This window comes from Pezoporus occidentalis, unplaced genomic scaffold, assembly GCF_034315485.1.
Source record: "Pezoporus occidentalis ecotype Australia unplaced genomic scaffold, CSIRO_AGI_Poc_V1 ctg37, whole genome shotgun sequence".
Taxonomy (NCBI): Eukaryota; Metazoa; Chordata; class Aves; order Psittaciformes; family Psittacidae; genus Pezoporus; species Pezoporus occidentalis.
The window spans coordinates 2,670,141-2,697,996 of NW_026915691.1; the positions used below are offsets into that span (position 1 = coordinate 2,670,141).

Genomic DNA, 27,856 nt, shown 5'->3' on the forward strand with positions numbered 1-27,856 from the left:
TAAATATGCTTCAATCCCTCACTCACTATGGAAGCTGACTGCACAACCAAAAGGGACAGACCAAAACTCTGGGCTAATAATCATGGAATATTATCAAAGTAAGAGTTAGATTCTGTTGTGGAAAGCATGAGGTTAGAGTTGCACTTAAATACGCAAAATGTCCCATTCCTGATGAAAATGCATGTCTAAATAGTACAACCATTCATTGTAAGCAAGTGAACCATATCCCATGACAACAGGAAGGCAGTGAGATTGTAAACATAAAAAAAACCCACCAAATTAATTTTCTTATCTATTTAAGGGTTTGGGACTAGGCCTCAAATGAGGGTAAGAGCAGAGCCCCATTTAGTAATGGGTCTCTTTGTAATTCAGCATGTGAGCAGAGAAGCAGAGACCAAACCTTTTCAGTAGAGCTACTAGTGTTTCCTCACAAGAGCGCTGGATTCACGGACATTTACAATGCAGAGCTCTCCTCTCCAGATTTTATTTTCTTAGCTGACCTGAAAGCAGATAAAACCATTGGCACATGGCTTCTGTAAAAGACCTCTCTCCACAGGTGTTTGCCTGGCGGCTATGGGAGGAGCTGTTTATTTTGGGAAGCTGCCTTTTCTTTCCTGTGTAGAAAGGCTTTTTGGGTTGCACATATGCCATAGGCATGCAGAGATAGCCCTTTTCATTAATCTTATATATGCACATGGGCTTTTTTTACATCTATTTACAAATTAAAGACTTTGTTCCTTAAGTATGTTTACAGAATAGGGTAAATCTCTGTTGTTATTTTGGTCTTGAGTTTGCCATTCTTTCAGAAAGTCAGGGCTCAAACTGGTACCACCACTAGGAAGCAAAAAGACCAGGAAGGAACAAAGGTATAATAAAGGTTTTCCCCATTACTTCACTTACCTCTTTAGAATATAATGGCGTTGAGTTAGAACACAGTGCATTTAACTAATGACCTAGCACTTGATGTAGGTAGGCCAGAAGCAAAACCACATGTTTATATGTACTCTCTCATTTTTATTTTCACTGCCTTCCAGGTATTCGGGGAGGACAGTATCAAATTTCACATAAATCCTTGTTACTCCATCCCCTTATGCTAGAAAGATGTTAAGAGATCTTATAGCACAGAGCCTTATAAAGGATTTTCTAGTCAAAATAAGGCCATCCTGAAACACAGTGTTGCAACCTGCCCATCGCACTATGGGTTTTCATAGGGCTGAGTGGAGCTGGACAAAGGCAGGAACTGTCTCTGAAAAAAAGGAAGAGTTTGAGATATGAGAAATTCAAGCTGTCTCTCTGTGCACTCGAGGTCTCAACTCTCCATCTCCAGGAAATGAATGCATGCAGCCTGCAGAGTTTAATTCTCTTTTGGTTTATTACTATTTAAAAATCAGTTTTTGTATCCCCTTCTACAGAGGCTTCACCTTCCAACAGAACATACAAAAAATACACACAATAGAAAAAAAAAAGATAGGTAGGTAAGTTGCTTTATACAAACAGGTCCCTAAGAACCCAAAAAGGCTAAAACAGGCTCGGTTTCAATAGAAGCAGGCCCATAAATAAGCAAGAGACTTCATTCAAGTAGGGAAAGAGTCATCCATCCTCACCTAAGATCCTTTCTTGCTCACACTGAAGATAATGGGAGGATTCCCAACAACTTCAGTAGAAGCAGGATTGGGATTCATCAGAGCCAATGGCAAACTTTCCTGCTCCTTCCCTTCCAAGGCACTGTCTCTTCCATACAGTGTGCAGCCAGGGAAAAATGCCAGTTTTAGTGGGTCATCCCAAACTCAGTTTCAGTTGCTCACTCTACAGGACATCTGAGAATAGCCTTTTATTTTCTCTCTTACACTGTGTATTTGCACTAATTGTAGCAAACTTTCAGGTGACAACAGTACTGAAGAGAAATTCTGAGCCCAAGAGCAAGGCTTAGATTGATTCTTTCAAGAGCCAGCAGTCAGTCTGACAACTTTGCAGAGGGCATGTAAAAATTGCCTGGAGAAGGCACCAGTTTGTAGACACAGCAGCCAAAAAGCTATTAGCAAGCATGAGACTGATTTATTATAAAACCACTTACCCAAGCTCACTATGTGACTACAGGAAGCTCAAGAGCATTTATGGCTGCCAGTGGCTGTATGAAGTGCCCCATGGTCCACATGGAACCCAGGAGCTTGGAGGGGGGCACTGGAACATCAGTGAGACACCAGTTACCTCCTTCCTTCAGTACAGCTCAGTTCAGAGCACCTCCAGGTCTCCAAGTTGCAGTACAATTAGAGAGGCCACCTAGGAAAAGCTTTGTTCACATAAACCCTGAGAGCAGATCAACAGTGCCAGGCAGTCTTTAAATTAAGTATCTCACTTTTCAGGAAAAATGTGGCCAAATGTTTGTTCAACTTTGCATTACACTTGAAGTCAGCGAGGCCAAACGCTTGCAGAAGAGCTCACAGCACAACTGTGCAGCACAGTCTGGCACATCAACCAAGTCTTGAAACAGTCTTACCCAAGGGTTATCATCATCTCATTTTATAGATGGGAACAAAACACAGGAAGAGGCTAGAGATGACACAAGGTGTTAATTGTTTACAAACAGGCTGCCTTACTGCTACCATAGAGCAAACAACTGTGGTTTTTCATTAACATGCTTTAAACATTCCAGCTATCACCACAACCCTTTACAGCCAGGGTTCCTCCTCTTGTTCTGCACCACTTTGCAGTTACGTCATTTAACTGTTTTTATAAGGTTGGTGGTTTGGGGGTTTTTCCCCCTTTTTTATCTTTTTTAGGCAAAGTTCTCTGTTTTACAGCTAACACAGGTATTTGCAGAGCTGTACACATCTGAGTAGTGTACACATCTGAGGGTGAAGGCGGCAAGGAAGCAGGCAGGAAGACATTATGCCAATGTTTTTGCTGCTGACTCTGCCACTGCAGATGTGTCAGGGATCACTGCCTCCCTCCGGGTCCCAGGCTCAGTGCTCCAGAACACGCTGCCTTCTGACAGGGACAAGGAGCAGCAGTTTGGGCTAAAAGCCAAGTCTGTTCCCAAAGGCTCATTCACAACAGCTGAAGGATCTTGTTTTGAAAAGGATGTTCAGGATAAAAAATGGGACTCTCTCAGGAGACATGGGAATCTTCCAGAAACTGTTTTCCCTTTTAAATTTTCCTGTTGGGATTTTTTCCCCTCTTTGCTCATTTGTTTTGTCTCCCAGGGTTGGACTGAGAGCATAAGCTCAGAGATTCCCTGTGAGCTTATGTTCTGTTCAATTAAAACTCAGATACTGTACCCAGGCAAAAGGTGAACGGTACAAAGCTGGCTTAATATACATTAAAATATTCATAATGCTGTTAAGGTATGTTCATAATGCTGAAAAAAGCCAACACATTCCAGGGTTTTGTTTGGCACTTGCTCTCAGAGTTTCTGCCATGCTGAACAATTGAAAATATCTGGTTATTTTGGGGGTGATAAAGAAAAGCCTTGCCCATTTCATTACTGGAAATTTTGGTAGCTGTTTTTTTTACTTTGTCCATTTATCTCTCATGAAACCCAAAGAGAGCTCTAGCCCTCCGTTCATTCTTTCAACACTGAAGTCTGGAATTCCTTTGAAGTTTACTTTGGCATCTACTTCCTCAAGCAAGCACCTTAAAAAAAATTAAAGCTGAAAGTGGTACCCCACTCCAGACTCAAGACATAAGTTCAGATATTGATTTCTAGGAACAAAGATTTAGTGAAAAAACAAGACACTAAAGTTACAACAGAGCCTACAAAATCTAGGTTAGCTTTCATACTATCGATTCAGTTAGTTGAGTTAGATAGACATTCAATTACACAGCTCTTCTATTCAAGTCATTCCTTACTGCCGACAGCAGTTGAGGGAGGAACAATAATTTCAGGGAATACATGGGAAATAACAAATATTCCCTAAGTCACTGGCACTCAAACAGGTCTAAAACTGTGACTGGGCATTTGCAGTTCTTCAAAAGATTGGTAGGAAGACCAAGTCCACACCATCTTAGATTTCTAGGCTTTAAAACCCAAACAAATCAATCACACACACCCCCCCGACATATAATACTTTGCCCTACTATAGTTAAGGCACTGGATTGAGAGAAGGAAAAATCTGTGTTCAATTTCTGGTTCTGCTATCAATTTCCCACGTCATCATGGGCAAATCACTTCACATTGAGAGCTCACACGCACCACATTACCATGCATCAGGTGAGCCACACTAAGAAGCCTGCACACATTTAACACATAACAAATGCAAGGAAATTTAACTCAGTATGGAATAAATTCACATTAAATCACTTTACCTTGCATTTGTTGTAGATTAACAGTACATAAAGATAAAATCAGGCAACAAAAGAAGCCTAATGATAAGTCTGTGTCCCTACATTCAACACAACACTTAAGCATGCATGCAAGCGGTTTGTAGTCCTTCAGTTTTATTTCACTCATTCACCTATAAGCATCTACTCTTTTCTTGTCTACCTTTAATGTTTAGATTATAAATGGTTGAAGATTTTCATCATACCTAATACACAAGGGTCTAATCCTCAGTTGAGGGGTTTAGGGAGTCCTATAATACAAAGAAATACTACAACTCTGCTTATCTAAATTTGTATGAACTGAAGTTCTCTTCTTGGCAGAAAAGTGCACTGACTTCAACATTGGACTGCAGTCCCACCAAAGATGATGATAAGGAAAGAGGGCTGGCCCAAAATGAGAACTATCATCTATACATTGATAATCCAATTAAAAATGTAATATAAACAAGTGAGGTTACAGCTCAGGGTATGTTAAGTACTTCCATTTGAACTCTGAACTTCTGAAGATGAGTTTCTGTTTGGATCTGTTTTCTGTTCTCTGAGAAGCAGGCATTTCCCAAAGCACACAATATAAAGAATGCGCATGTAGATTAAATTACTAACCAGAATGGAACAATATGCCCCCAAAGAAGCAAAAAAGCTCTGAAAACACACCACTGCTAAAGATCTGCCCAAACTACTGCTGGCACTGGTCTGCATCAGTCTCTTGTGTTGGTGCAAATCCCTCCTGTTTACACTAGAATGATCTAGAACTGTCATTTCAGGATTGTTCACTTCCTGCCCAATTGTTTCCCTGTCCACTAGACTGAGAAGTAAGTAGCTTTCAACCGATGGATTCATGACAACTTAGTAAGCATTTTCTTTGACAAACAAAATGCACAGTTAGTGTTTTACAAGGCTTCCTATTTAGTTCAAGGCTTTTCATTTGTTTCATCAGGTCAAATTCTGTAGCATTCAAAATTACATTCTGATACACATGGCTAAATTCAACCCACTAGTAACACTGGAGTCAGTGGAGCTATATGTAGGATGAAAATACCCTATATTCTTTTGGAGTTGAATTGTATGGCTACTGCACCCTCTTTAACTACACATAGGAACACAAACTCCTTAAATATTTCAGAACACAACCTCAATTCAACAGAAATTTGCCTGGTGGCTTAAACGCGAGCTATTAGTAAATACGAGTGACTGCAGTTGCATTTGCTAATCCCAATAAATTGTTCTGCTGACTGGAAAGCCTGCTCTATCTCCACTGGCGTGGCAGTTCACAAGGTTGTCTCAGTATCGTCTGCATTATTAAGGTATTTGAAAATGTTCTGTTACCTTTCTGAAATTCCATTTTCTACTTGTCACCTAAGCTTACCAGTACAGCAATAGCAATTCCATAAAGCTTTAGTTTTAAGGTGGGTTGGTTTGTTTTTGTTTTTGTTTGTCTTCCCTTGAAATGAAACTCATACCTATTTTCCAGGGATTCTGGGAGAAGATAAATGGAGAGGAACATGTCCTTCAGTCTCCCAACACAGATTAATAGCAAAACCTCAAGTCTGCTGCAACATGCTCTCAATTTAGAAAGTGCTGGTGCTATAGAGAAAGCCATTGATTATTAATCCTTGGTTTGTAACACTTGAGAACAAGTACAAAAAGTGTAGCTTCTTAGAAAAGAGAAGCTAGGGCTTCTGAAGTCTGTAGAATTTAGAACATCATTTCAAAATCCATATACTGATACAAAAGGCTGTATAATTCCAACATTAAAAAAATCAGGAATGTATCTTATTTCAGTTATGCATTAACTGCAGGGTTTGGATTAGGAGCACCTGGGCAATGCAAGTTGTGGTGCAACAGCAGTTTGTGGCTATGTTCACATTTAATATATACATGTTTCCTGCAGAGGATGTAGGTCCTGGTCTGAGGTGGTCTATCCTGCTCCAGCACTGTATTAGTGATGGAGAAAGCTATTGCTTCATAGAATGCATGGTTGGTGTGGGACTTGGGCTTTTCAGAGTGGTCTTTCCAGACCAAATCACTGCTTAAACCTTTGCTTATTAACCCTCACAACTGTGATGTGGAGAAAACTCTTCACAGATGGGAAATTAAGGAATAAATTCAGGGAGCTATCCTATGTGACCTTGAGCATCAACAGCAGAACCATAATTATAACTCAGAGTATTCCTAACTCCTAACCCTGTGTTAAACAACATTTATACCTGGATTTGGTACATAACACCTTGACAAGTTACATGGGAGGAAAGGGAGAGACAAGACAGGACATTATCTCTGCACAAGTGGTATCTTCAGATTAAATGGAACCTCCAACAGCCTAGAGCCCAGCTTCTTTGCATTTTGTAATCAATTCTTTCTGCAAGATCTGCTGTTTGCAATTCCCATCTCTTCCTATAAAAACCTTTCTTATTTGGAAAAGAAAGGATTAAGACTGGCTTTTGCAAACCTGACTAGAGGCAGATCAGGAGAGCATTACTGGCTCTCATTTGCACACCTTTAGGACAGGTGGCTAAACTGCTCAAAAACCAGACAAAACGAGGGGATGCAAAGTAACATACTAACTTCTTTAATAGAGTCCAATCCAATTAAACCAAAATCACTCTGTGAACCCCTGGGTTTATTCACACTAAACAAGTCAGTGGTACATAGTGTTAACCCGATAGCTCATTGTGTTTATACCCTAGGTCCCCACATGAAAAATGAGCACCAGTCAACCAGACTGCAATGGTATTTTTCCTTCTTTTTTTTTATCTTTTTTTTTTTCATAAAACTATTTCTTTCATAGACTTAAAACAACCAACTAGCCAAGTTATTCATTATGGTACATCTAAAAAAAAAATTAATACTAACCCTAATGTGACTGCTGCTTTAAGAGTGCTCTGTGTCTCGCCTTAGACTGGCTTTTCAGTAGCAATTCACTACAACAGGTCCTAAAATAATAATAATAGAGAATTAAAAAACTGACAGCAAGTTTAATGGTCAAAAGTAACAAAAACAACCTGTTCCAAATGGGGATTCTTCTCAGCAGTTCAGTTCTGCTGCAGCACTCACAGCCTCACAAACGGCAGAAGGGGTTCAAATTCTTGCACCTTCTTTAAGATTTTCTGTTTTTTCAAAGGACAACTGCGTTGTACCCTGATAGGTACCACGGGCATTTTACTTACTGTTATATTCAATAATGGGGCAATAATGGGTCTGGTTTTAAAACTTACTGTTTTTCTGGGGTAGGTTAGGGAAGGTGGGGAATAGAGAGAGAACAAAAGCATAGCTCCCTGTAGCTGTAGCTCCCCAGGTGCCTCGGTCACTAGGACTGTCTAAGTCTCAGACCAGTGCTGGTAACATTTACTCTAGAAGATCACAACTAAACACCAGCAGCAGCCTCTAAAGCTCCATTTGGTGTTTTAGGTCATGTCCTCTGTTCAAGGTCACCATCTTCTGTATTTTATCAGCTAAGAAGCATTTTCTTCCTCTCCCCAGTGAAGGTTTAAAGGTGGGGCAGGGCATGAGATAAAAGGGGAAGCTAAAATGAATAAAAAATTCTCAGCTATAGAACCAAATTTCATTATTTCATCTTTCATTCACAGCATCTTATCATTATAGCCAGACTGCTGCTTTGCTTTAAGATCAAAATGATCTCATTTCCCCTCTGGCCCCATTGGTTGCTGGTCGACCTCTGGATCCACTAGGGATGATGCAAATGCTGACTGGACGATCTGAAACCCAAATGACTCCAGGAGAGACATGTTCTGTTGGGGTGAAAAGGGGGATCCTAAAGCAGGACCGAGGTCCCCAAGCGGGCCACTGAGGGCCCTGACGTGAACTTTCTGTATGTGTTTGTTCAGATAAGACTTTGATCTGAAAAAGCTGCCACACTCAGGGCAAGGGTACTTCTTCTCTCCTTCCGTCTCCATTTTGTTTTTGCTGACTGCCATGTCACACGAGAAGGACCCATTGGTGCTCTGTTTCTCAGGAGTCTTGAGGTCACTGGTGTCAGAGAGGTCTCCGTATGAATCAGAACTCTCAATCGGGTCCGAATGTGAACATTTCTGGCCTTCTATGGGAAGAAGAAAAGAGAAGTTTTCAGAATCTTACCTCCCCAAACCAGTATTTAACATGCATTAAAACAGATCATATCGGTTACCACCTGATTTCATTAATGCCCGTCATGACAGAATGATACACTTAACATTGCAATCTGTCACATTCAAGAGCCCTTGACCACAGGTCTTCTTTACAAACCACAGTTGCTATCAGAGCAACATTCAGGTTTTCAGTATGGACCTTTCATGATATTGAATGGGACCATAACGGGTCTCTGGTTTATGTAACACTCTTTTGAACCCCAAAGATGTCTCACAACATTTACACCTCAGGCACTATGAAAGAATGGACCTAATGATGAGTTTTTAATTTTACAATTCATTCCCACACTTCTGAAATATTGCTTATACTTTGGGGTAGAGCCTAGAAACCTAATGAACAACAGGCTGCAGCAAGATGTGAAGAAACCTGGAAACACTCAGCAAAACAGCAGTGAGCGACTGCAATTTAAGGCATGCAATTCCATTTAGTCTTGATGAACTTTTTGATTTTTACAAATCAAGTGCAATGCTGTTAGAAGTGAACTTCATAATCTAAAATGGTTCCATCTTAAAACACTGTAGTGTGAAACAGGAGGGAGGTCAGAGACACTATTTTAAGTCATTTGGATACATATCCTGGCAAAGCCATTGGTATGTTTGGAGTGCTCCCCACTCTCCTCTCACATTATGCCAAGAAAGTTTGTCCGCGCTTTTTGCTCAGCGCATGTGAATGAGCGTGGGAAACCCAGACATACTCCTCAACAAGTCTCTGAATACAAATAAGCTGGAGCTACTATTAACTCTAAAAGACCAAAGAACCACTTGGCACAACCCAAAAGACAGATTTGCTATGGACTCGGCATTACAAACCAAACAGGATATGCATGAAATCAATACACCACTGAGCCGGAGTAAATCTCTTGTTAAGTCAGCACACCACCCAAACCCAAAGGGCTTCTGTCGTAACTCTATCAGGACTTCAACAGAAAGAAAAATCACACAACTAGCTTTTTGCTGGCACAGACTTTGTTTAACCCAGCCTGCTGTGCTACCCTGGGCAAAAAAAAAAAACTAACTTTTTGGGACAACCATGGTTTTGAAGAATTTTCTGATGTTTCAGCTTCCCCAAGAATACTGATAGCTCAAACCAAGAAGCAGAAAGCAAGCTATTTGACATAAACACACAGCTTCACATACTCAGAAGTTAATTACTCTTCAGCTACTCCTACCATATTTCTTTTCTCTAGAAGCTAAAATCAGGTTAAACAAACAAAAAAGCAGCAGTACCATCACCCTCTGCCTGTCCTCCTCAACAGCATTAATAAGTGTAACTACAGGTAGTTGCATGGCTCCTCATCAAACTGAGAATGCATACTGCTTCCACCTCTCAAGAATCTTTATGAACTGCATTTTGCAGTTCTCCCTTCCTTCACCAGAAGTCAGATATGTGGTTTGACTGGCACAAGACTAAGGCAGAATGGTACAAAGGAACCATCAAGGATCTGCACCCCCCAGGCAACATTCAAATACTGACTGCTCCTAGGAAGATGGTCAAGATGAACTAATGTGGCTTTTTCAATCTCTAATAACCAAAGAAGCTGCCAAAAATTCATGTACCCTTACACGTGCATCTGCTTCCCCCAGACTTGTGAAATCAGCTATCCAAGGACAGGTGTTAAATACTATGTGATGCTCTGCAGTTTCTCTGCATCTCCCTAAGCTTCTCTCCAGGGTTTTCGCTGTCTTTCCTCCCTCCCCTTTCTCACACCCAGCCCAGCACCCCACACACAAAGTTCTGCAAAGAGCAGCAAGGTGCAGAGCAGCGAGTCTCTTGCCTTTGATGCCATAGGTCCTGACGCAGTGGAACGCTGCTCCCCCATTCGGGATGGACTCCTGGTGCCTGGAGACCTGGGGAAGGGGAACACCGTGGTGGGTTTTAACATGGACCTTTAAGTAGGAGGCAGAGGAGAAACCTAAACAAGATAAAAGGAGATGAGATCCTGCCACCAGCAAAGACACACATCTGCCTTCCCCATTCTTTTAATCTTTGTCCTGCTCCTACTCCCTATTATGAAGTTGCCATTATACTAACTTGATTTCTGGTTACCTACAACATGCTCAAGTAGGATTCCTAGACATAATCAGGCAATTAATACATTTCATTAGACTTCATTTGCTGTTTGGAAGTCATGATGAAAGAACAGCCTCCTTGAGAAACAAACCCAATGTAAGCAAACCTAGCAGATAACACAAAACTCTCTGGAAAAACAAAGGCAGAGGAGACATGATACAAAAAAGGCACCCATGTCCCTTCACCATGTTTGTGCTGCTTTAATTAAATAATGTTCATAATTTGATAATAATTTGGAAAATAGTTCAAATTAGTTTATGCTGTTCAGATTTGAAGGGATGCCACTTAGTAGCACCCCTCTTTGGTATTTAGTGTGCTTTCCCCTTAGGTGTATAGTGAATCCTAGAAGCCAGAAAGCTAAGTCTGCTGAGGTTTTAAGGTATACAGTTTTGTTCTACAGCAACTTTTGAAAACATTTCACCCTTCAGCTCATCCTGAATTTCAAAACCCCATACAACTCATATTTTGTCTGCAGTTAAAAAAAAACAACTAAAATGAAATGTCAGTACTTCTATTAGTTCTGCTCTGTGAGCCCAAACCACTGAAATTAAAAACACAGATTTCAAACAACTGATATCTGAACAAAACAGTGTTTTACATTTGTGCATGTGCTTTTCTAAATAGTTTCTGAAGTCTCACAAATACAACCTTTTCCTTTCATGCAAATTATCTCAAAATACACTTTGGGATGGTTTAAAATTCAATTTTTATAAGATTTGCAGTTAGTACTCATGCATTTGGAGTACATATATGAGGCACAAAGACTTCCTACACAGGGTACACCTATCAGCAGCCTTCTTAATTTCCCAGTATTTTTTGAACAGAATATTATGGCATTTTCACATTAGAAACATTTTTCTTTAACACCTTAGAACACAACACAAGTTTCACCATGACAGACAGAGTTTCAGCTTTCTCTGTCCCTTTCTGGATAGAGAAAGGCAGGACCTAGATTTTTTTAAACCAATACAGCATTTACAGCACAAGCCCTTGCACGAGAAGCTTCATACCAATGCTTCATTTTAAATACAGATAGATAAACTAGTGTAAGGCCATTTTTCTATTGATATAACTGCATTTATGTTTGATGCTATATAAGAACATCTTAGAAAGAATGTAGAACCAATACTGGCACAGCTCTCTGTGGTGGATTTTCTGACAGCAGCTGTTAGGTGCTGAACTTAACAATGAATGTGGCTTTACACTAGAATTCCCTATGCCAACCCAACAGAATATTTCTCTACACAGACTTTTCTTAGAAGCCAGGATCAAAGAGTATTCAGAGGTAATTAAGAACTATTTATGCAGGACCTGCAGAGCAAGACAGAACTCCACAGCAACCTGCTGAAGGGCAAAAGAGCAGACTACTGAGAATGGGCAAGAGTTACTGTACACTCCCGAGTTGAAGATAAATGCACAGAATAGCAGATACATCACAAGTGAAGAAACCAAGAACATACGACTCAAAATACAATACAGCAGAATCTCTTAGGCCACATGTCATCCAGGAAATCGATGCAATGGTATTATCCTCTGACATAATGCAAGACCTACCCTCAGACACAAAATGCTGTACTGAAAATCTCCCTGTCCCACAAGAGAATGTATCTTTCCAAATACTAAAATTTCACTGTGGAGATAGAAAGAACCAGTGTTTGACTGGCATAGAGAAAAGGACACAATATAGAGATATAATGGTGATGCTTCCAGCTACAATGTACTTCTCTTATTTCAGAAATGTCTAATAACCACATGCATGCTGAGATGAGCCTTGACATAGCAATGCATTAAAATCCTACTGCCAACCATTAAAAAAGGACTACCTACAGCTATTCGGTGTTCTCCTATACTACAACTGCCACAGGAAAATGTGAAGTTGCAATCTCTGCTATGTGGTATTTTTTCTGAGCTCAGAACTCTGTTTGCAGAGTACATTGTTTTCTATAATGAAAACTGCCTGCAAAGTGTGTTTGCTCCCCTTTATGCACTTGGCAGATGAACATGCGAGTCATCAACTTCCATCAAATCAGTAATAGTGCCAACAGGAAACTTTAAAGTGAGATTTTTTGTTCTGTTTCTATCCTTTTTTTTTTTTTGCTGAAGCACTTAGCATTGCCTTCCCCTCCCCCAGACCTTAATTATGAATGTCTGTCCTGGGAGGATGGGGAATTCAGAGATAATAATCTTTTACTTTTAAAAAGCTCTTTAAAAACAAAGTCAGGCTAATGCAGAGAATCAAGTGACAGTGATTTTCAATGAGGGAATGTAGTATTGTCTTACCCATACACATCTCTCAGCTTTGCAGAGCAGATTATTTCTTCATAGCAGAGGAACCAACATTAAAAACATGCAGACAGAAGAAATGATCTGCTTTATAAATAGGACCTATCCCTTGATCTCTTAGATACATCTACAAGGAGACAGACTATAGAAATAACTGCAGGATGCTTTTTCAAAATTTCCAGTTTGGATTTAGCTGGAACATGTGCAGAACATATCAACTTAATCAACTCTGTATCCACCTGGAAATACACAAGAATTCATCTTACAGTAAACAAGAATTTCATCTAACTGGTGGTTGGAATATTTACCCTTCTCCTAACTCATTTCTGTGAAACAAACAATGTTTGTGTGTCTGAAACAGAAAAGGAATCTTCAGAGTTGCACCTGTGATTATGAAGTTGTCAGTTCTAGACTTGCCAAAGTCATTCATCTCTGAAGCTCTTTGAAAAAGCCCACACAAGCAAATACAGTTCCTAAGAATGGTTATAGAAGATTATGTAACAACAAAGCAGGAGCAAGGTTTTTTATTTCAACTGATTAAAGAGAATTTGTCTTAAAAAGTGAGGATTGGAGATTAGTTTTCGTAAGCACATTTTAGATGAGCTCTTGAAAGAAAACCCCAACAAACCCAACAGAAAATCCCAGGGGAAAAAACCCCCACGAAACAAAACCAAAACTAAAGCCAACCAACAACATTGCTCAGCTTCCCTGATTTAACAGGGAAGCTTAATTGCTTTCATAATTATTACAAGCATAAGGAACCTACGTGAGAAAATAACCTGGAAACAGCATCAAATCACGATAGTGATTTTTGGACATTACACTGCCATTTTGTAAACGAAACGAATAACTGGAATCAGCGAATGGGACACGCATGACATGACAAACCAGTGGCTACTGCTGTCAGCCATATACTGAGCTTTCCAGCTCCTAAATCCACTAAAAACCTTTAAAAAAACATGAGACACTTGATTAAGAAAAGCCTTCAGTCTTCTGGTGGGATATACTGTGGGTTCTAAGCTCTGTCTTTAACACCAGGATATGTTAATCTGGGTAACAATCATCCACTTTTTTTGTGGTTTTTTTTTTTTGTCAGCCAACATCCAAAATTCTCTCTACAAGCAGCTTGACATCTTGCTTGACAATACTATATACAGAACTAGCTCAGTTCCAAATAATACAAAATACACCAGCATGTTAGCTGGGGGAAGAATCAAACAAAATGCCATTGCACAAGCACCACAGTCATGGCACAACTGCAGTGGGGCGGGACACTGAGTACCTTCTGACTGCAGAAATGCCTATCAGATAGATGCTTCTAACCCAGAAATTTTCCATTACCCTTCATCTCTACAATTTAAAAGGTAACTATTTAAAACAATCAACATTATCATTTGATTCTAGAACAGTATGGATTAAAAGCTGTACTGTTTTCGATCATAAATCTATAATCAAACTTCATAGCATAAAACAATGAGTTCACAACATAATTGTCTGACAAATCCAGTCTGTATCTTCCCTTTCCTATGAATTCTAACACTGAGTAGACATTTGAACAATAATTCTGTAGATGAATTACATTTTCTGAGTGCTGTTGTAAACTGAAATTCCCAGCAGACTAGATTCTGACAAGAAACATAAACTGTAAGAAAAAACTAGATGCTTCAATTTTTCTGTACAACAGGTCCCCTATCCTTCTACACAGAAGTGTACATTCTATTTATATCTCCACTGTACATTTAAACCTGTAAAATGTGAACAAACCATTTAGTCATTTCATTGTTCGAATGCCAGAGCTGTCTTTTGTCATGCTGGCTGAATTTCAAAAGAGCTGCAGTGACATCCAGTGGTAGTTCAGTTGAAACTCAATCTCACAAATTTGGAAACAAGACAATTTCTCCCAACCCGTTTGAGTTTCTGTTTGGCACCATGTTCAGCTAAAGGAGAGCAGGATAGCACCTGGATCTTGGAAAGCCTCTTTTCCATGTTGTTACCACAAAAAGAATTGGGATAAGCTTAAGCAGTTTTTCACAAGATAGGCCTTCAGCTGGAAAGAAAACCAAGCTTCATTTCATACCATCAACCCGGAGCTTCAGAATCCGAAGATTTTTAACCAGGATGCCTTTGCCACTCAAACTTAACAACACTCTCAGGACCTAGCAGACTGTTTAACTACTGGAAATGTCTCTCATTACTCATCAACTAACTCCCAATCATCCAAAAAGCTCCCTGTACAGTTCTCACATTAAATGGAAAACAGCTTTATTCTCTCAAAAGATTTCACCTCTCTCAAATTAGAAAAAGGAACACACATCATAAATAAAGGACTCATCAGAAAAAACAAGATCCCAAAACACCACAGCAGCCTCTTCCTACAAGGTATGTATGCCTGCGTGAGCCAACAATGGATTCTGAAGTGGTATATTAATCATTGAAAAAAGACAATAATGAGTCAAAATTCTTTTTCCAGCTTGCCTTACAACCCACAAAGCCTAAATTTACGACTCTTTCCAATTGAAGAGTACCACAAACAGACAGAAAAGCTTCAAAAGCTCTTAGCCATATGGTTTAGTCGAGCAGGGAGCTGGACACGGTATTTATGGTCCCTTCCAACTCGAGACATTCTATGATTCTGTGAAAAGCTGTATTTGTACAAACAAAGGTAAAGCACATATCTAGTGCTCTTTATAAAATCTGGTTTAGAAACGTACACTAATACAAAGCAATTTCTTAGGTTAAGAGGGAGAAGCAGCTTGACGCTACTGCTGCACCAGGAGGGTACGCAAGACTGATAAAATAATGTAGATTTTTAATGTATTTTTAATGTGTATTGGTGTGTATTTTACAGATTCTTCTTCCTAACTGATTGCAAGGACTCAGGTCTAGCCAGGTATAGGAAATAAAAGGTGTATGGTGAATAGCAGCAAGGCAGCATATCATGGTTATTGTACAGGTTATTGTATTTAGCAAATAAAACTCTTAAAACTGTCTAGAAACAATTTGCTTCAGATTTAAACTGAATTTCTTCAGGAACTATCAGCCACGTAAAAAGGCCAGAGGCCAGACCTGTAGCTCCATCAGTTTCAAGGTTAACTATTCAATCAGAAAAAAACAGAGACTACGTACACATCTGTGGCATAACCTCCTCCTGTTGCAGACAGACTCACGCAGCCTTACAGCTTCCCTCAAGTGCTGCCCCATCCCACTGAAATAAAACAGTAGTTTCTTCATTACCTCGGTTACAGATAGTGCAGAAATTGCTTGGTCCTTCACTATGCTTCTTCAAATGATCTGCCATATATGCTGCTCTCAAGTACTTCCCACACACCTGGCATGGAACTTTGTCTTCATGACATGCTAGGTGTGAGCGCAGTCGGTCACGAGTGGCAAAGGAAGCATTACAGGTCTGCAGGTATAATGAGAACTATGTGACTCATCAACTCCACTAAAAGAACTGATATTGTTGAACATACTTAGTATGCCTTAGAGTAAATACCTTAGATCCTGGGCATACACACAAATGACATGATGCACAAGGCATTTTCCCACAATAAAAATCTCAGATAACCAACACACTGCACAAAATGTAGTGTTTCTACTTGCGAGAATTAAGAAAGCAAGAAAACAGCTCTAACATACTACAGACAGTAAAACTTAAATCAATTTAAGAGTTGTAAGGTCTTAGCTCCTCTCTGAGGCTGAAGACACTAAAACTTTAAGTAATACTAAGAAAAGAAACAGCAGAAACCACTTCATTCCATTTACAGTAAGTTCTGCCATTTCACTGAGCCATTACAAACACTTTAGACCACTCAAAATGTCGTTTCTGTCAGTTTCCTAAATTTTTTTTCTTTGATCTGATCTATCTAACTTCAGTACATAGAATCCCTTTGGAGTACGAAGACGTACAAACAAAGCATCAGAGAACTGGCTGGGATGAGAATACGATGAAAGAGTAAAAGAGTCATCCTGGTATCCACCATAGCAGTGCAGACAAATTGTAGAAGTGAAGCTTCAGAACTGAACAGGTATCAAAATAACTGTATGGCCCTGTAATCTGTTTATAACTTACCCCCGATCAAGGTATCATATTCCACTCACTACTGTGAAACAAACTTGATTTGGCATTAAGCTAATATTGATTTTACTTTCCCACTTCCCAGGCGTAATCCATATGGTTAAGATGTGTGAAGGCTTCCTCCCAGTTTTATGATCATACCAATTGGCAGGCATGCAGACTACATATATAGCCCGTTACAACAGCCTGCCAGCTCTGAAAGGCTTGCTCTATCTCTAACATGTGAAGGAAAATAAATCACCAGCAATACACTGTACAAGTTATTAAAGATACAGTCTGAAACCATTGCTCACAAGTATGAGAGGAAAAACAAAAGCAAACATAACATTAGAATGACCAGAGTAAGTGGGCAACAGTGTTAACATTCAAGAGTGTGGAGTGTTTCATTTATATCACTTTTATATAAAAAAAAAAATCACAGCTTTAAGATTTATAAGCAGAACCCTTTCAGAGGTAATATGAGATTATTAAGTGACTTGGGAACTGAATATATTCTGTCTTTTCAAGTATCAGTGTGTAATTAAACAACTGTTTATCAGTAGACTTTAATGTAACAATCCTAGTAAAACTCCAGAATTATAACTTTAAATAAGTGACATTGATAATACAGAAGACCATAACCCACATAATTTTATATAATTTAATTTATCAAGATCTTACTGAAAAAAAACAACATTGAAGACAGCTGAAAAGTACCTATCAATTTCAGGAGGCTTTACACTCATTTGATCCTGTGAGATGCCTAAGTATGGTAAACTCCCATAGAGCTGAGACTATTCTGCAGCAAGCACAAGGCTTAGCACCTCAGAGGATCAGGACTTAATGAACTTAAAAAGACAACAGTAAAATTAACTGGATTTCTGCAATATACACAGTTTAACCAAGCTCACCAGACAAAGATTCATAAATTACAAGTAGTGAAGAAGCAGATTCTGGAACGTGAAAGATTTCTCTTCATTTGAAATCTCAGTACACAGCGCTGAGCAAAACAGGTGCAGCTTTCACTTACTAAAATGTCCTCAGAGGTAAACACTCATTTCAGCCAGGATTCCAGCACTGATACTAATCAATCTGTTGGATATCAACTAAAGATATGTAACTAGACAATCAAAAATGACAGCCAAGAGATCCATCATCAGTAAGTGTAAAAATACTGAGCCGCAGGAAGTGTCCATACAAAAGCATTGGGAATGCATTAGTTGATGAAGCAGACCAGAGACAAATCACAGGGATGCCAGAAGTGAAACGAGATCTGTTCCATACTGAACTTATCAGGTTGAAAGCTTAGGGAAAGGCAATATAATAATTTCTGTGTTTGATCTCTTTGCTGCTGGGCTGTGCACGGTTCACCTTTAGATAAGCTACATAATAAATATATCTGTGAAGAAGCTTAAAAAAAAAGTAAAAATTAAGTCCAGTGGAGAAAGCAAGAACCAGTTTAGCTGAACCATAACAATGGGAGACAGGACCAGGTTTAAAGAAGACCCCAAAGTTAATATTCAAATAGTTAATACTTATAAAAGGTATAGAGAAAAAAGTTTTATCTTACAAAAGATGTGAAGTGCTAAATGAGTGCTAAGAATTTATCATTAATTGTTAATCATAGAAGAAAACTCTCCAGTGCTTTCCTATCAAACATTGCACAGGTATATAAATAGATTAAAAAAGAATATATATATATATAAAGTTTAAAAAACATTGTTTAAGAAATACCTCTTGAAGGTTCAACTTTTCTATGGATGTGGATGTCTCTGAGCTTATTCCATGGTGGCTGCCATTTTCCTGCTAATAGGCAGGAAGTAAGAGAAATTAGGACAGGAAGAAACTCATTCTGCATTGAAATCAATGGGAAAAGCACTGGACTTGGGATGCCAATTTTAGGGTTACTTAAATAAATAGATTTTTTCTTTGTCAAAAGTTGTACTTTAATTTAACCTACATTTTTCTCTTTTTAAATTGCCAGAACAACAATCTGTCTCTTATATCTGCGAAGAGGCAAACTTCTTTTTTCTCCCCTTGCTCTTTCACATCCACAGATTTTGAGATCACTGTGTCCTCCCAAACTGCAGCCTAACTTTCATACCATTCACACTCAAAAGCCAACATCCCAGCTTCGCCCCTTCCCATGGTGAGTCAGCAAACTGAGCTACCCCATCTCCAGAAAACTGACTTACCCCTTCTCCCACATACAGAACTCTGTCAGATTAAAAAAAAAATAAATAAAAAATAAACGAACAATTAAATAAATCACCAGTGCAACAATCCAGGGGAAAACATCCTGAATGCATTTGGTGTCTTGTCTGGACACCAAAGCAACTTCTTGGATTTCTCAGCTGCCTTGGTTCTTTGGAGGCCTTCCCTATTCTGAGTCTATTTTATCAGTAGTGAAAAAGCTGGAATCAGGTCTTTGTCTGGCATCAGGTGCTGCAGCTTCGGATAGTTTTTCAAAGATCTGTGAAGTACAGCTGCTATTTTAGGGGGATGAGTGTAGGATTACATGCTGAGCACTAAAACCTAGAGCTGTTGCGGTGATGCTCAGCTTACAATTGTCCTGCTTCTCATAGTTTTATTCTGAAGTTGGGTAGACACCTTCACACTTTGGCTTTGGTAGCCCAAAATGTACCATGATGCTACATCAACAGAACCTTAGGTATCCACTGGTCTGTAAAGATAAATGAGGGCTCAGGTAAATGGCCAGTGGATTTTGTTTAAATCATACTAGAGCACAACTTCCAGGAATGCCATTGCCATAGAGGATTCTGGAAAGCTTTCCTGTTTACAGAGCACTTCTCTTTTGCAGTAAATATAAACAAAGCATGACAATAACATTTTCAACAGGAACTCAGATTCAAAAAGGATGCTCAATGCTGCTCAGGCTGCCCTCAAGGGGAGCTAATTTGCCAAACAAAATTAATGGAAAAAAACCAGAGACTGGAAAATGGGGAAACATTCCAGTATGAAGCTATTTTCCTCCTTAGGGGCCAGATTCTGTGTTTAAATACATGTTATGAAACAGAAGCGTTACTGGTTATGAGATCAGCACAAGGAGAACTTCATCAATTTTTACATCAGCTTCCGGATTTGAAACCAATTCAGTGTGATGGCATCCCTTCTGTGGTTTTTACCGTGCAAAGCACATCTGTGCTTGTTTGTGAAGACTTTCTAAATCTGACAGGATACTATGAAGTACTGTTTTTGCAAGGACATGCAACAGCTCTTTAACAGATTTTTTACACCTTAAGATTCAAGAAAAATTTACTTTGCATGGTTAAGCAGCCAAAAATCAAAACCAAACCAAGCCTGAATGAGCACCTCAACTCTGTCCTGACGCTGGTAACCTACAGCCTGCACCTTTGAACTGAATGACCAGTGCATGCAGAATTATGGTCCTTTAGACAACACACAATAAGAAAAGCTAATGTTAGAAACTGCTATCATAAAATTTATGCGTGCCAGGAGACTGAGTTGAGCTTGGCTGTACAATCTTAGCTTCTGTATTTCTTTACATTCTAGCTCTTAGTGCATCCTCTGATTCACACTTATAGAGCTCATATTTAATATTCTTATATCAGTCAGAAAACTATTAAAAAATTATCAGGCATCAGCTGACAAAGGACATGTCTGTTAATGCTATTCATAAATGTATTCCTTCAGTAACATTAATTGCAACTGGCAAGAGACTGGGAGTTTCTGTTTATGTTGGGACCTAAACATTCACTTTCATACTTGCACACAAATACATGTTCATCTTCAGTTCATCCACCCAGACCCCTTGCTATCCCCAAATGATGAAGTCTTTTTATGAGTGAAGTTTTCCAATTTATGTAAATCTATAACCCCTAAGTCATTTTAAGAAGCTTAAACCAGTCTAAGGCTTTATAGAAGATATGCAGTTAAATCAATGTGAAGTCCTTATGGCCTGATTTTTGAAGGTGTTGGGCTTCCACAGACCATATGGAGGTCAACTGAAACCTTCAGATTGCTCTATATGCCTGAAAAAAACGTTCATGGGTTACTAATGTTTCAAAACTCCCGTAATTTGGAGGAAACATGGGAGAGGTGTGTCAAGGTATAGTGAAAAAACCTGCAGCTCAGGAGGCAGCAGTCATGTAGGACTGACCAACTGTGTTCAAACAGTGTGGTTAAAAATATCAGGAAACGAAAAATCCTCTAAGCTTCACTGTCTTCAAAGAAAATGAAAACTATCTTGCTCCGACTTTAAATAAATAAATAAATCAATTTTTCTTCAGAGACCAAGCAGGGAGACTGTTACCCAGCAAATGTTTTAGAAGTTTGCCTGACAACTATGTGAAGGCAGTGAATGACAGTGGAAGCCAATTCTCAGCTTTGGTTTTAGTTAATACTTCCAGGCACCTTTTACATCTCTCTACAAGTGTATTACAAAATATCTTTCTTAATTTGATCTTTTAAATCCTAATGAATAATTTAGTAACTGGAAAAAAGTATATACAACATTATGACATTGTATTACAAAGGATAAGGTGATGCCATTATGTTTATTTTTCCTGGGATAAAACCAAAAAGCTTCCAATTTTGCTCAGTGCAATGTTCTGAAGGCTATGTGATTAAAAATCAAAAGTACCTTGGCAAGTTACGATATTCACCAATTTTATTTGAAAGTATTCTAAAAAAAAACCAAAATTAATTCAGCATTGGAGCCTCCTGTTGGCAACAACTGCAATAAATAAAAAAAGGAGGAAGGGGCATGGAGGCCATCAGCAGTGACACTGACTCTAAGCCCAGGGACAAGGTGGCTGGGCAAGAGATCCAGGGTGAGACTGGGATAGAGCAGCAGGGAAGAGCATCTGGCAGGAGGGGAGGGAGGCAGGAGGACCAAAGCTGTAGATGACACAAGGGGCTGGGGGACGGGAGGGATGGAAAGCAGCTGTCACTGTTGAACACAGTTATTTACCCATATTTATCCCAATTCACACATACATGGTATTTTTACTGATACTTCATAACTGTCTGCATGCATAAATGCAATGCCAAAGATTACCCATACATGAGTCTAAACCCCTTCAGCTCCTACCTGACACTTGTGAGGTCTCTCTGAGGTATGCACCTGTTTGATGTGTCCATTCAAGTGGTCTGGCCTTGAAAGAAAATACACATAAGCACACTTAAAACAAATACTAAAAGTAAACTTACAATTTTAATGAAAAAAATAAGATCCCAGCAGTGGATTATTACAAATGTATTACAAATGTGGTGATATTTAACTTTCCAAGAACCAGATGACCAACAACTGGGACTCTACTTTGACAAGTACCCTGGCCAACTTGCTAAAAAGGCAGCATTTTCTCAGGGAGAAACGATGACTGAACGATCAAAGAAAACAGGAAATGCAAGCCTGCATGTCCCCTTCCAAAATCCTATTTAGATCTTGACAATCAGGGCACTCTGATTTACAGTTGCTGAGTATTTGAAAACCAGATCCTTTTGGTTTCTGTCACAACCATGGATGTACGACGCCAACTTTAAGCACCTCTGTGCAAAAAGGCTGACAGTAAACTGTTGCTGTGACACATTTTCCACCAGTAAGGTGAAAAACTACTGTTCTAACACAACTTGGTGGGGAGACTCCATTAATACAAATAAAGTGCTCTGAAGGTCCCAACTAGAAGGTGCAATGGAAGAGCAAATTATTACTGAAATTAAAAGACAGACCATTCTTCACAATCGGTAAAGCCTACTTTAAAGAAGAGAGGACTGAATAGCTGCAGATTTTCCTGGTGGGAGTTTCTCCTAGTGTGAAGAAAGCTTTTCATTGTATGAAGCCAAAACTGCTTGGAAACAAGTTCTCCACCCTCTCCTCCCCCAACTTCCCAGCTGCACCAATGGGAGGGCGCGGGATGGAATTCACACACTGCGGACAGAAGATAGGCTGAACTTTGCAGGGAGGCTATTAAACCTGATGCTCCAGCAAGCGGGCTGGAGCCGTGCAACCGGAAAGACTGGTTGGGGTCCTTGTAGGTACCTGAATCCTAGCAACCTCACGTGCTGCGCCACGGAGCGAACGAAAGGCTACTAAAATAAGACATCCCGCTTCCAACTGCCGTTGGCTGAATACTGAAACTTGAAAGAGACTCTTCTTTTCATTCATACTTGAATTTTATAAACACAGACATTTTTGTTGCTTCCTCTTAGGACAGCATTCCTGCCTGTTCACATTAACTCACTGGGAAAAATGAAAACTCAACATGTATCTTCCACTTTCATCTGTGGACAAAATCCTCTTACACAGCAACAGCAGAAATCTTCCAGTGTTAATAAAACCAGTAAAAATTGGCAGATGATCCCAGGTGGCACTATGACAAAAAAAACACTCTCACTACTAGCCACAGGTGAAATTTTCATGTTAGAACTTCACGTCCCTAAATCTGCAGTCCCTGTGCAGATGCATCCCTAATTATTGCTGCTTTTAAAAACAAAAAAGGAGTCTACATTATCTTAATTTATTTCAGTAACAGCAAGTCCTGCTATCAAAAAGAGGGCTAGCAGGGGCATAATTTTTACATTTAGCGCATAGTAGCCTTCTGATTTGTTTTCGGATTCCGATTTCTTCCCTCCTGTTAGAGCAGAAAAGCGGCGGCTGCTACAAAAGCAACACAGAGTATACGCATCCCCCTCCCCCCCTGCTTCTACTCTCCAAGCGAGCAGCAAACTTCCAAAGAAGTTTCAAATTCATTAACTCAGACTATAAGATACCACTAACACGACTACGTGTATCAAACTACTTATTAACTCCCACAAACAGCGACAACAAAAAAATCAGCAACATTAAATGCACAGATCTTACGTATGTTGCAGGGCAGAAACAGGATCCCCTTCAGAAGGATGTAAACCCAAAGGACACAAAGATCATGTAATAAAAGATACTTGATGCTGCAGCCTTTGAAATCTCACCTCTTCCTTCACATTTGGGTGATAAAAAACATTACGAACTAAGAGAAATGAAGGGAAGTTAAGAAAAAGAAAATTTAAAATGGATACGAGAAAAATAATAATCTTGAGATGTATTAATATTTGCACTTCAACAGCACCTTCCAACTACCTACAAATCAGTAGTCTCAAGACACTTATGTGAGGGAGGTAATTACTTCAATACCCATTTCACAGAAGAGTCATTTGAGGGAGAGACTAACTGATTTGCCCAAGGACACGCATACACCAAGCCTGGGACAAAGCTGGGAATGTTACCCAGAAGCCACACGGACTCCCAGTTCTATGTCTTAATTACTTTTAAACCCTTTCAAGAGACTCTGGAATAGCCTCCCAGCGGAAATGTGGGACGTCTCATTTCTTGAGACGTTTTAAAGTGGAACAGTCAAAACTATCCTAAGTACAAACTGTTCTTGCTTCCCAAGGAATAAAGAAGACAACTTCCTAGGTCTCCATTCATGTGTATGGTCCTTGTAAGTACTCTTACCTGGAAAAGCCTTTTCCACAGCTCTGGCAGATATAGGGCTTTCCCACAGAGCCATCGTGAGATCGAACATGATAGGACATCCTGTCTTTCCGCTTGAACCGTAAGCCACACACTGGACACGAGTAAGGCTTCTCGCCAGAGTGAGACAGCTTGTGCCGATTCAGGTGGTACACGTCCCGAAAAATCTTGCCACAGATTTCACAGGCCACCTGTTTCCTCGTCCTGCTTCTTTTTCGGGGAGCATCGGGGTCATCCTGACCAGGGACACCATTTTCACCCAGTCTTGGGGGTGGGATGTCTATGTAGCCCAGCTGTAAGCTTGTCACCCCATGTTGAGCTTCATGCTGACGAAGACGATTAGCATCCGTAAATACTTTCCCGCAGAGACCACAAGGCAGAATACCAGCCTCTCGCAGCCCCCCTGGGGTACCAAACATCATGGAGTCCAAGAGATTGGCTTTACGGGGTCGCCCTCTGCCCCTCTTGGTGCTTAAAGTAGGGGCACTAGCAGCAACGTTCTGGAAAGGTGAGGCCAGCAGTGGTGGGGACAGAGGTCCTGCCACCATGGGCAGCCGGTCCACGCCCTGCAGAACAGGCAAGGAAGACTGCGCAGCAGTGAGCGCAGCCCGCGTGGCCTCGTCTTCGGGCATGCCAGCAATGCCATTGCCATTGGGTGCCAAAGTGGCACCGTTGGTCATGTCAAGAGGGAAGCCGAGGTCAGCAGCCCCCGGACGGAAGAGCATGATGTCGGGGCGTGCAGGAGGCACGAGGAGCTGCACATTGGACTGCTTGATGACCTCCTGGCAGATGTCAATCACAGAGCGCATCAGCAGGAACTTGGCGGCCGTCATGAGCTCTGGGAAGCTCTCCAGCCGCACCACGATGCGCGACGTGTAGGCGAAGTCCAGGATGTCTCCGAATACCTTGGAGCTGATGGTGTGCATCTCCAGCTCCCGCCCGCTCCCGGGGGTCCCGCCGGCCGCCGCACCGCCGGCCGCCGCTGCCTCCGTCGCGCCCCCCTCCGCGCCGCCGCCACCTGCCCCGTCGCCCAGCTGCGCGCTGAACACCGACTCGAAGTACTCGCTGCAAGCGGCCAGCACCGCCCGGTGCGCCGGGAAGCTCTCGTCGCCCACTCGCAGGAGCACGTCGCAGAAGCGGCCGCCGTTCTTGCGCTGCTGGTTGAGGCTGTGCAGCATGTCGGCGCTGTGCCGGCTCACCTGGTACGTGTAGCAGCCCGACGAGGGGCCGCAAGCGGCGGCCTCGCTCACCCGCTCCATGGGGGCTGCGCCGCCCCGCTGGCGCCCGCAGGGGGCGCGCGCTCTCAGGCCGCCCGGCGGCGCGCGCCGCCTCCTCCTCCTCCTCCCCGCCCCTGTCCGGGCCGACGGCGGCGGCGCGCGCTGCGCTCCCTGCACAGCGCGAGGGGAGCGCGGGAGGGGGGGGTGGGGGGGGCGAGACAAAAGGCTCCGGCGGCCGAGGGGCGCGCGCCGCGCGGGGCCGCCGCGGCCGCGCGAGCTCCGCCCGGGCTCGGCCGCCACGAGGCGCTGCGGCCGCGGAGGCCGCCGCGGGAAGGGGCGTGCGCGGTGCGGCTGCAGCGAAGCCGGGAGGGAGGGGGAAGCTCCGGCGGCTGCGGCTCCGGGCTGCCGGCTCCGTCCGTCCCTGTGTGTTTGGAGCGGAGGAAAGATGGCAGCGGCTGCACTTCCTCTTGCACTTTCACCCCTGGGGGGAGGAGAAGGAGGGGGCGATACCACCCCCCCTACAAAAATCCAGCGGGGGCCCCCCGGCTGCTGCTCCCCGACCAAGCGCCGCCGCCGCCGCCGGCTCCCGTCCGGGCCCCGCCCGCTTCGCTGCACCCGCACCACCGGCGCCGCAAACTTTCCTCTCTTCTTTGGCGGAGAAGACCCCCACCCTATTCATAAAGACCCCCCCCCTCCAGCCACTCGGGCTCCCCCCTGCCCCCCCGCTTCCTGCCCCCCTCCCTCCCCGCATCCGCCAATGCAAGAGCAGCCAGAGCCAGCAGGCCGGCCCCCACCCCGCCCGCCCGCGGGGGCTGGGGGCTGCAGTCTCCCCCTTCCCCAGCACCGATCCTCCAATACCGAGCCGGCAGCGAGGCCCCCGCCCGCGGAACACGGGGGGGGCGGCGGGGCTGCGCTCGCCCCCTCCCCCAAATATCCGGGCTGCAGCTCGCCCCCCAGGCCCCCCTCCCGCCGGAGAGAGGAGGAGGGGCCGCCGGGGGGGGGCTGCAGGCAGCCTCCCCCCCTCCCCAGGCTCAAATCGTCCAATGCAAACCCTCCCGGAGCTGCAGAGGCGCAGAGCGGCCCCCACCTCCTCGCGTCGCCTGAGAAGAGCCGATCCCAGAGGGGCCCGGGGCTGCGGAGCGGAGCGGCCTCCCCCCGGTCTTTCATTGCATTTCTCACCCCCACCTCCCCCCTTCCTAGGATCAACTCTCAGCCTCACTAAAGGAGCGAGGCCCCGGCATTGTGGGGGAGGCCAGGGGTACAGCGGGAATTCGCACAGTGCGAAAATGCCCTCCCCTCGGGAGCAGTTTGGGGAATGGTACCGCGGGCTGGGGGCTGCGGGAGGCACCGGCAACCGCACAACCCCAGGCGGCTGCCTCCATGTTGGGGAAGCGGCTGCCCCGCCGAGCCCGGAGCTGCCCCCGGTACCCCCGCGCTGCGGGGCTGCCTCCCGTTCCCCCGAGTTCGCCTGCCCATGGCCTGGGCTGCGCGCTGCAAACCGCACCGCTGTTAATCGACGGGCGGGGGTTGCCTGGACTGTCCTGGTGCTGAATGTTCCTCGTGCACGCCGGATCTCTCTATGAATAGCTTCTATTTCAACATCATTTCAGCTAAAATTTGCTTTCTGTCTCACAGAAGAACTCTACTTCAGAAGAAACATCACCCCCCTGTCCCAATACACACACACACTCCCAAAACAGTGTTTTGTTAAAGACAACACTTTCTAAAAGTGTTCAAGGGCACTTTTTTGCATTTGCAAGATAAAGCTCTATTAAGAATCCTTGGATGACCTATTCACGATCTAATATCACCTAAAGTGTTCTGTGGAAAATACTGAACTCTGCACACGCGAGGGCATCACAAACTACAGAGGCTTCCAAAAGCTCGAGTTAAATAGTGGTGGAACTGAACAAGCATTCTGGGTACTGATGTGCAAATGAGTGCACCAAGCTCCCAGCTCCCAAAATACCGTATTACATTAACGCTTAAGGCCACGCAGTGCCCTCAGCCCCTGTGCCAGATTTCTTCTGCTTTTGGAAGGAAGTGTTTGTCTACACTGCAGGCAGAATATTACCAGTAGCTTTTTATTACTGTGTTATGTATGCACACACCCGGATACAAACGTATTTTTAGAAATTTGAGGTTGTTTGAGTGCTAGCAGTGCTGACAAACCCAGCCCGAATACACCGCGTTATATAGATAACACAGTGCTTGCATTCTGCAAGTCTGTCTGGGTGCCACAGCCACTAGGGTTGTGCTTGTTACAGAGAG

The 27,856-nt window shown here is 42.5% G+C and overlaps 1 protein-coding gene across 5 annotated transcripts; it reads right to left on the reverse strand.

The window, feature by feature from the left end:
- Positions 1-1,353: 1,353 nt before the first annotated feature.
- On the reverse strand, positions 1,354-25,798 carry PATZ1 (POZ/BTB and AT hook containing zinc finger 1). 5 transcript variants are annotated; one of them, XM_062631274.1, is made up of 6 exons: positions 24,351-25,747; positions 21,951-22,014; positions 18,611-18,682; positions 16,054-16,225; positions 10,241-10,378; positions 1,354-8,377 (listed from the first exon to the last, which is right to left on the reverse strand). In XM_062631274.1, exons 1-6 carry the CDS (start codon positions 25,625-25,627, stop codon positions 7,959-7,961), a joined length of 2,142 nt encoding a protein of 713 aa, XP_062487258.1. In that variant the 5' UTR covers positions 25,628-25,747; the 3' UTR covers positions 1,354-7,958. The 5 variants fall into 5 exon arrangements, with proteins under 5 accessions (XP_062487258.1, XP_062487260.1, XP_062487259.1 ...); XM_062631276.1 differs by lacking the exon at positions 10,241-10,378 and having other exon boundaries at positions 24,351-25,784; XM_062631275.1 differs by lacking the exon at positions 18,611-18,682 and having other exon boundaries at positions 24,351-25,746.
- Positions 25,799-27,856: the final 2,058 nt, after the last annotated feature.

Excerpts from the sequence above, each read along its gene's own strand:
- PATZ1 (XM_062631274.1), bottom strand. The coding sequence starts at position 25,627 with ATGGAGCGGGTGAGCGAGGCCGCCGCTTGCGGCCCCTCGTCGGGCTGC. Across the intron at positions 22,015-24,350 it reads TGTGGAAAAGGCTTTTCCAG|GCCAGACCACTTGAATGGAC; the intron begins GTAAGAGTACTT and ends TTTTCTTTCAAG. Across the intron at positions 10,379-16,053 it reads CTGCACTATCTGTAACCGAG|GTTTCTCCTCTGCCTCCTAC; the intron begins GTAATGAAGAAA and ends TATCTTGTTTAG.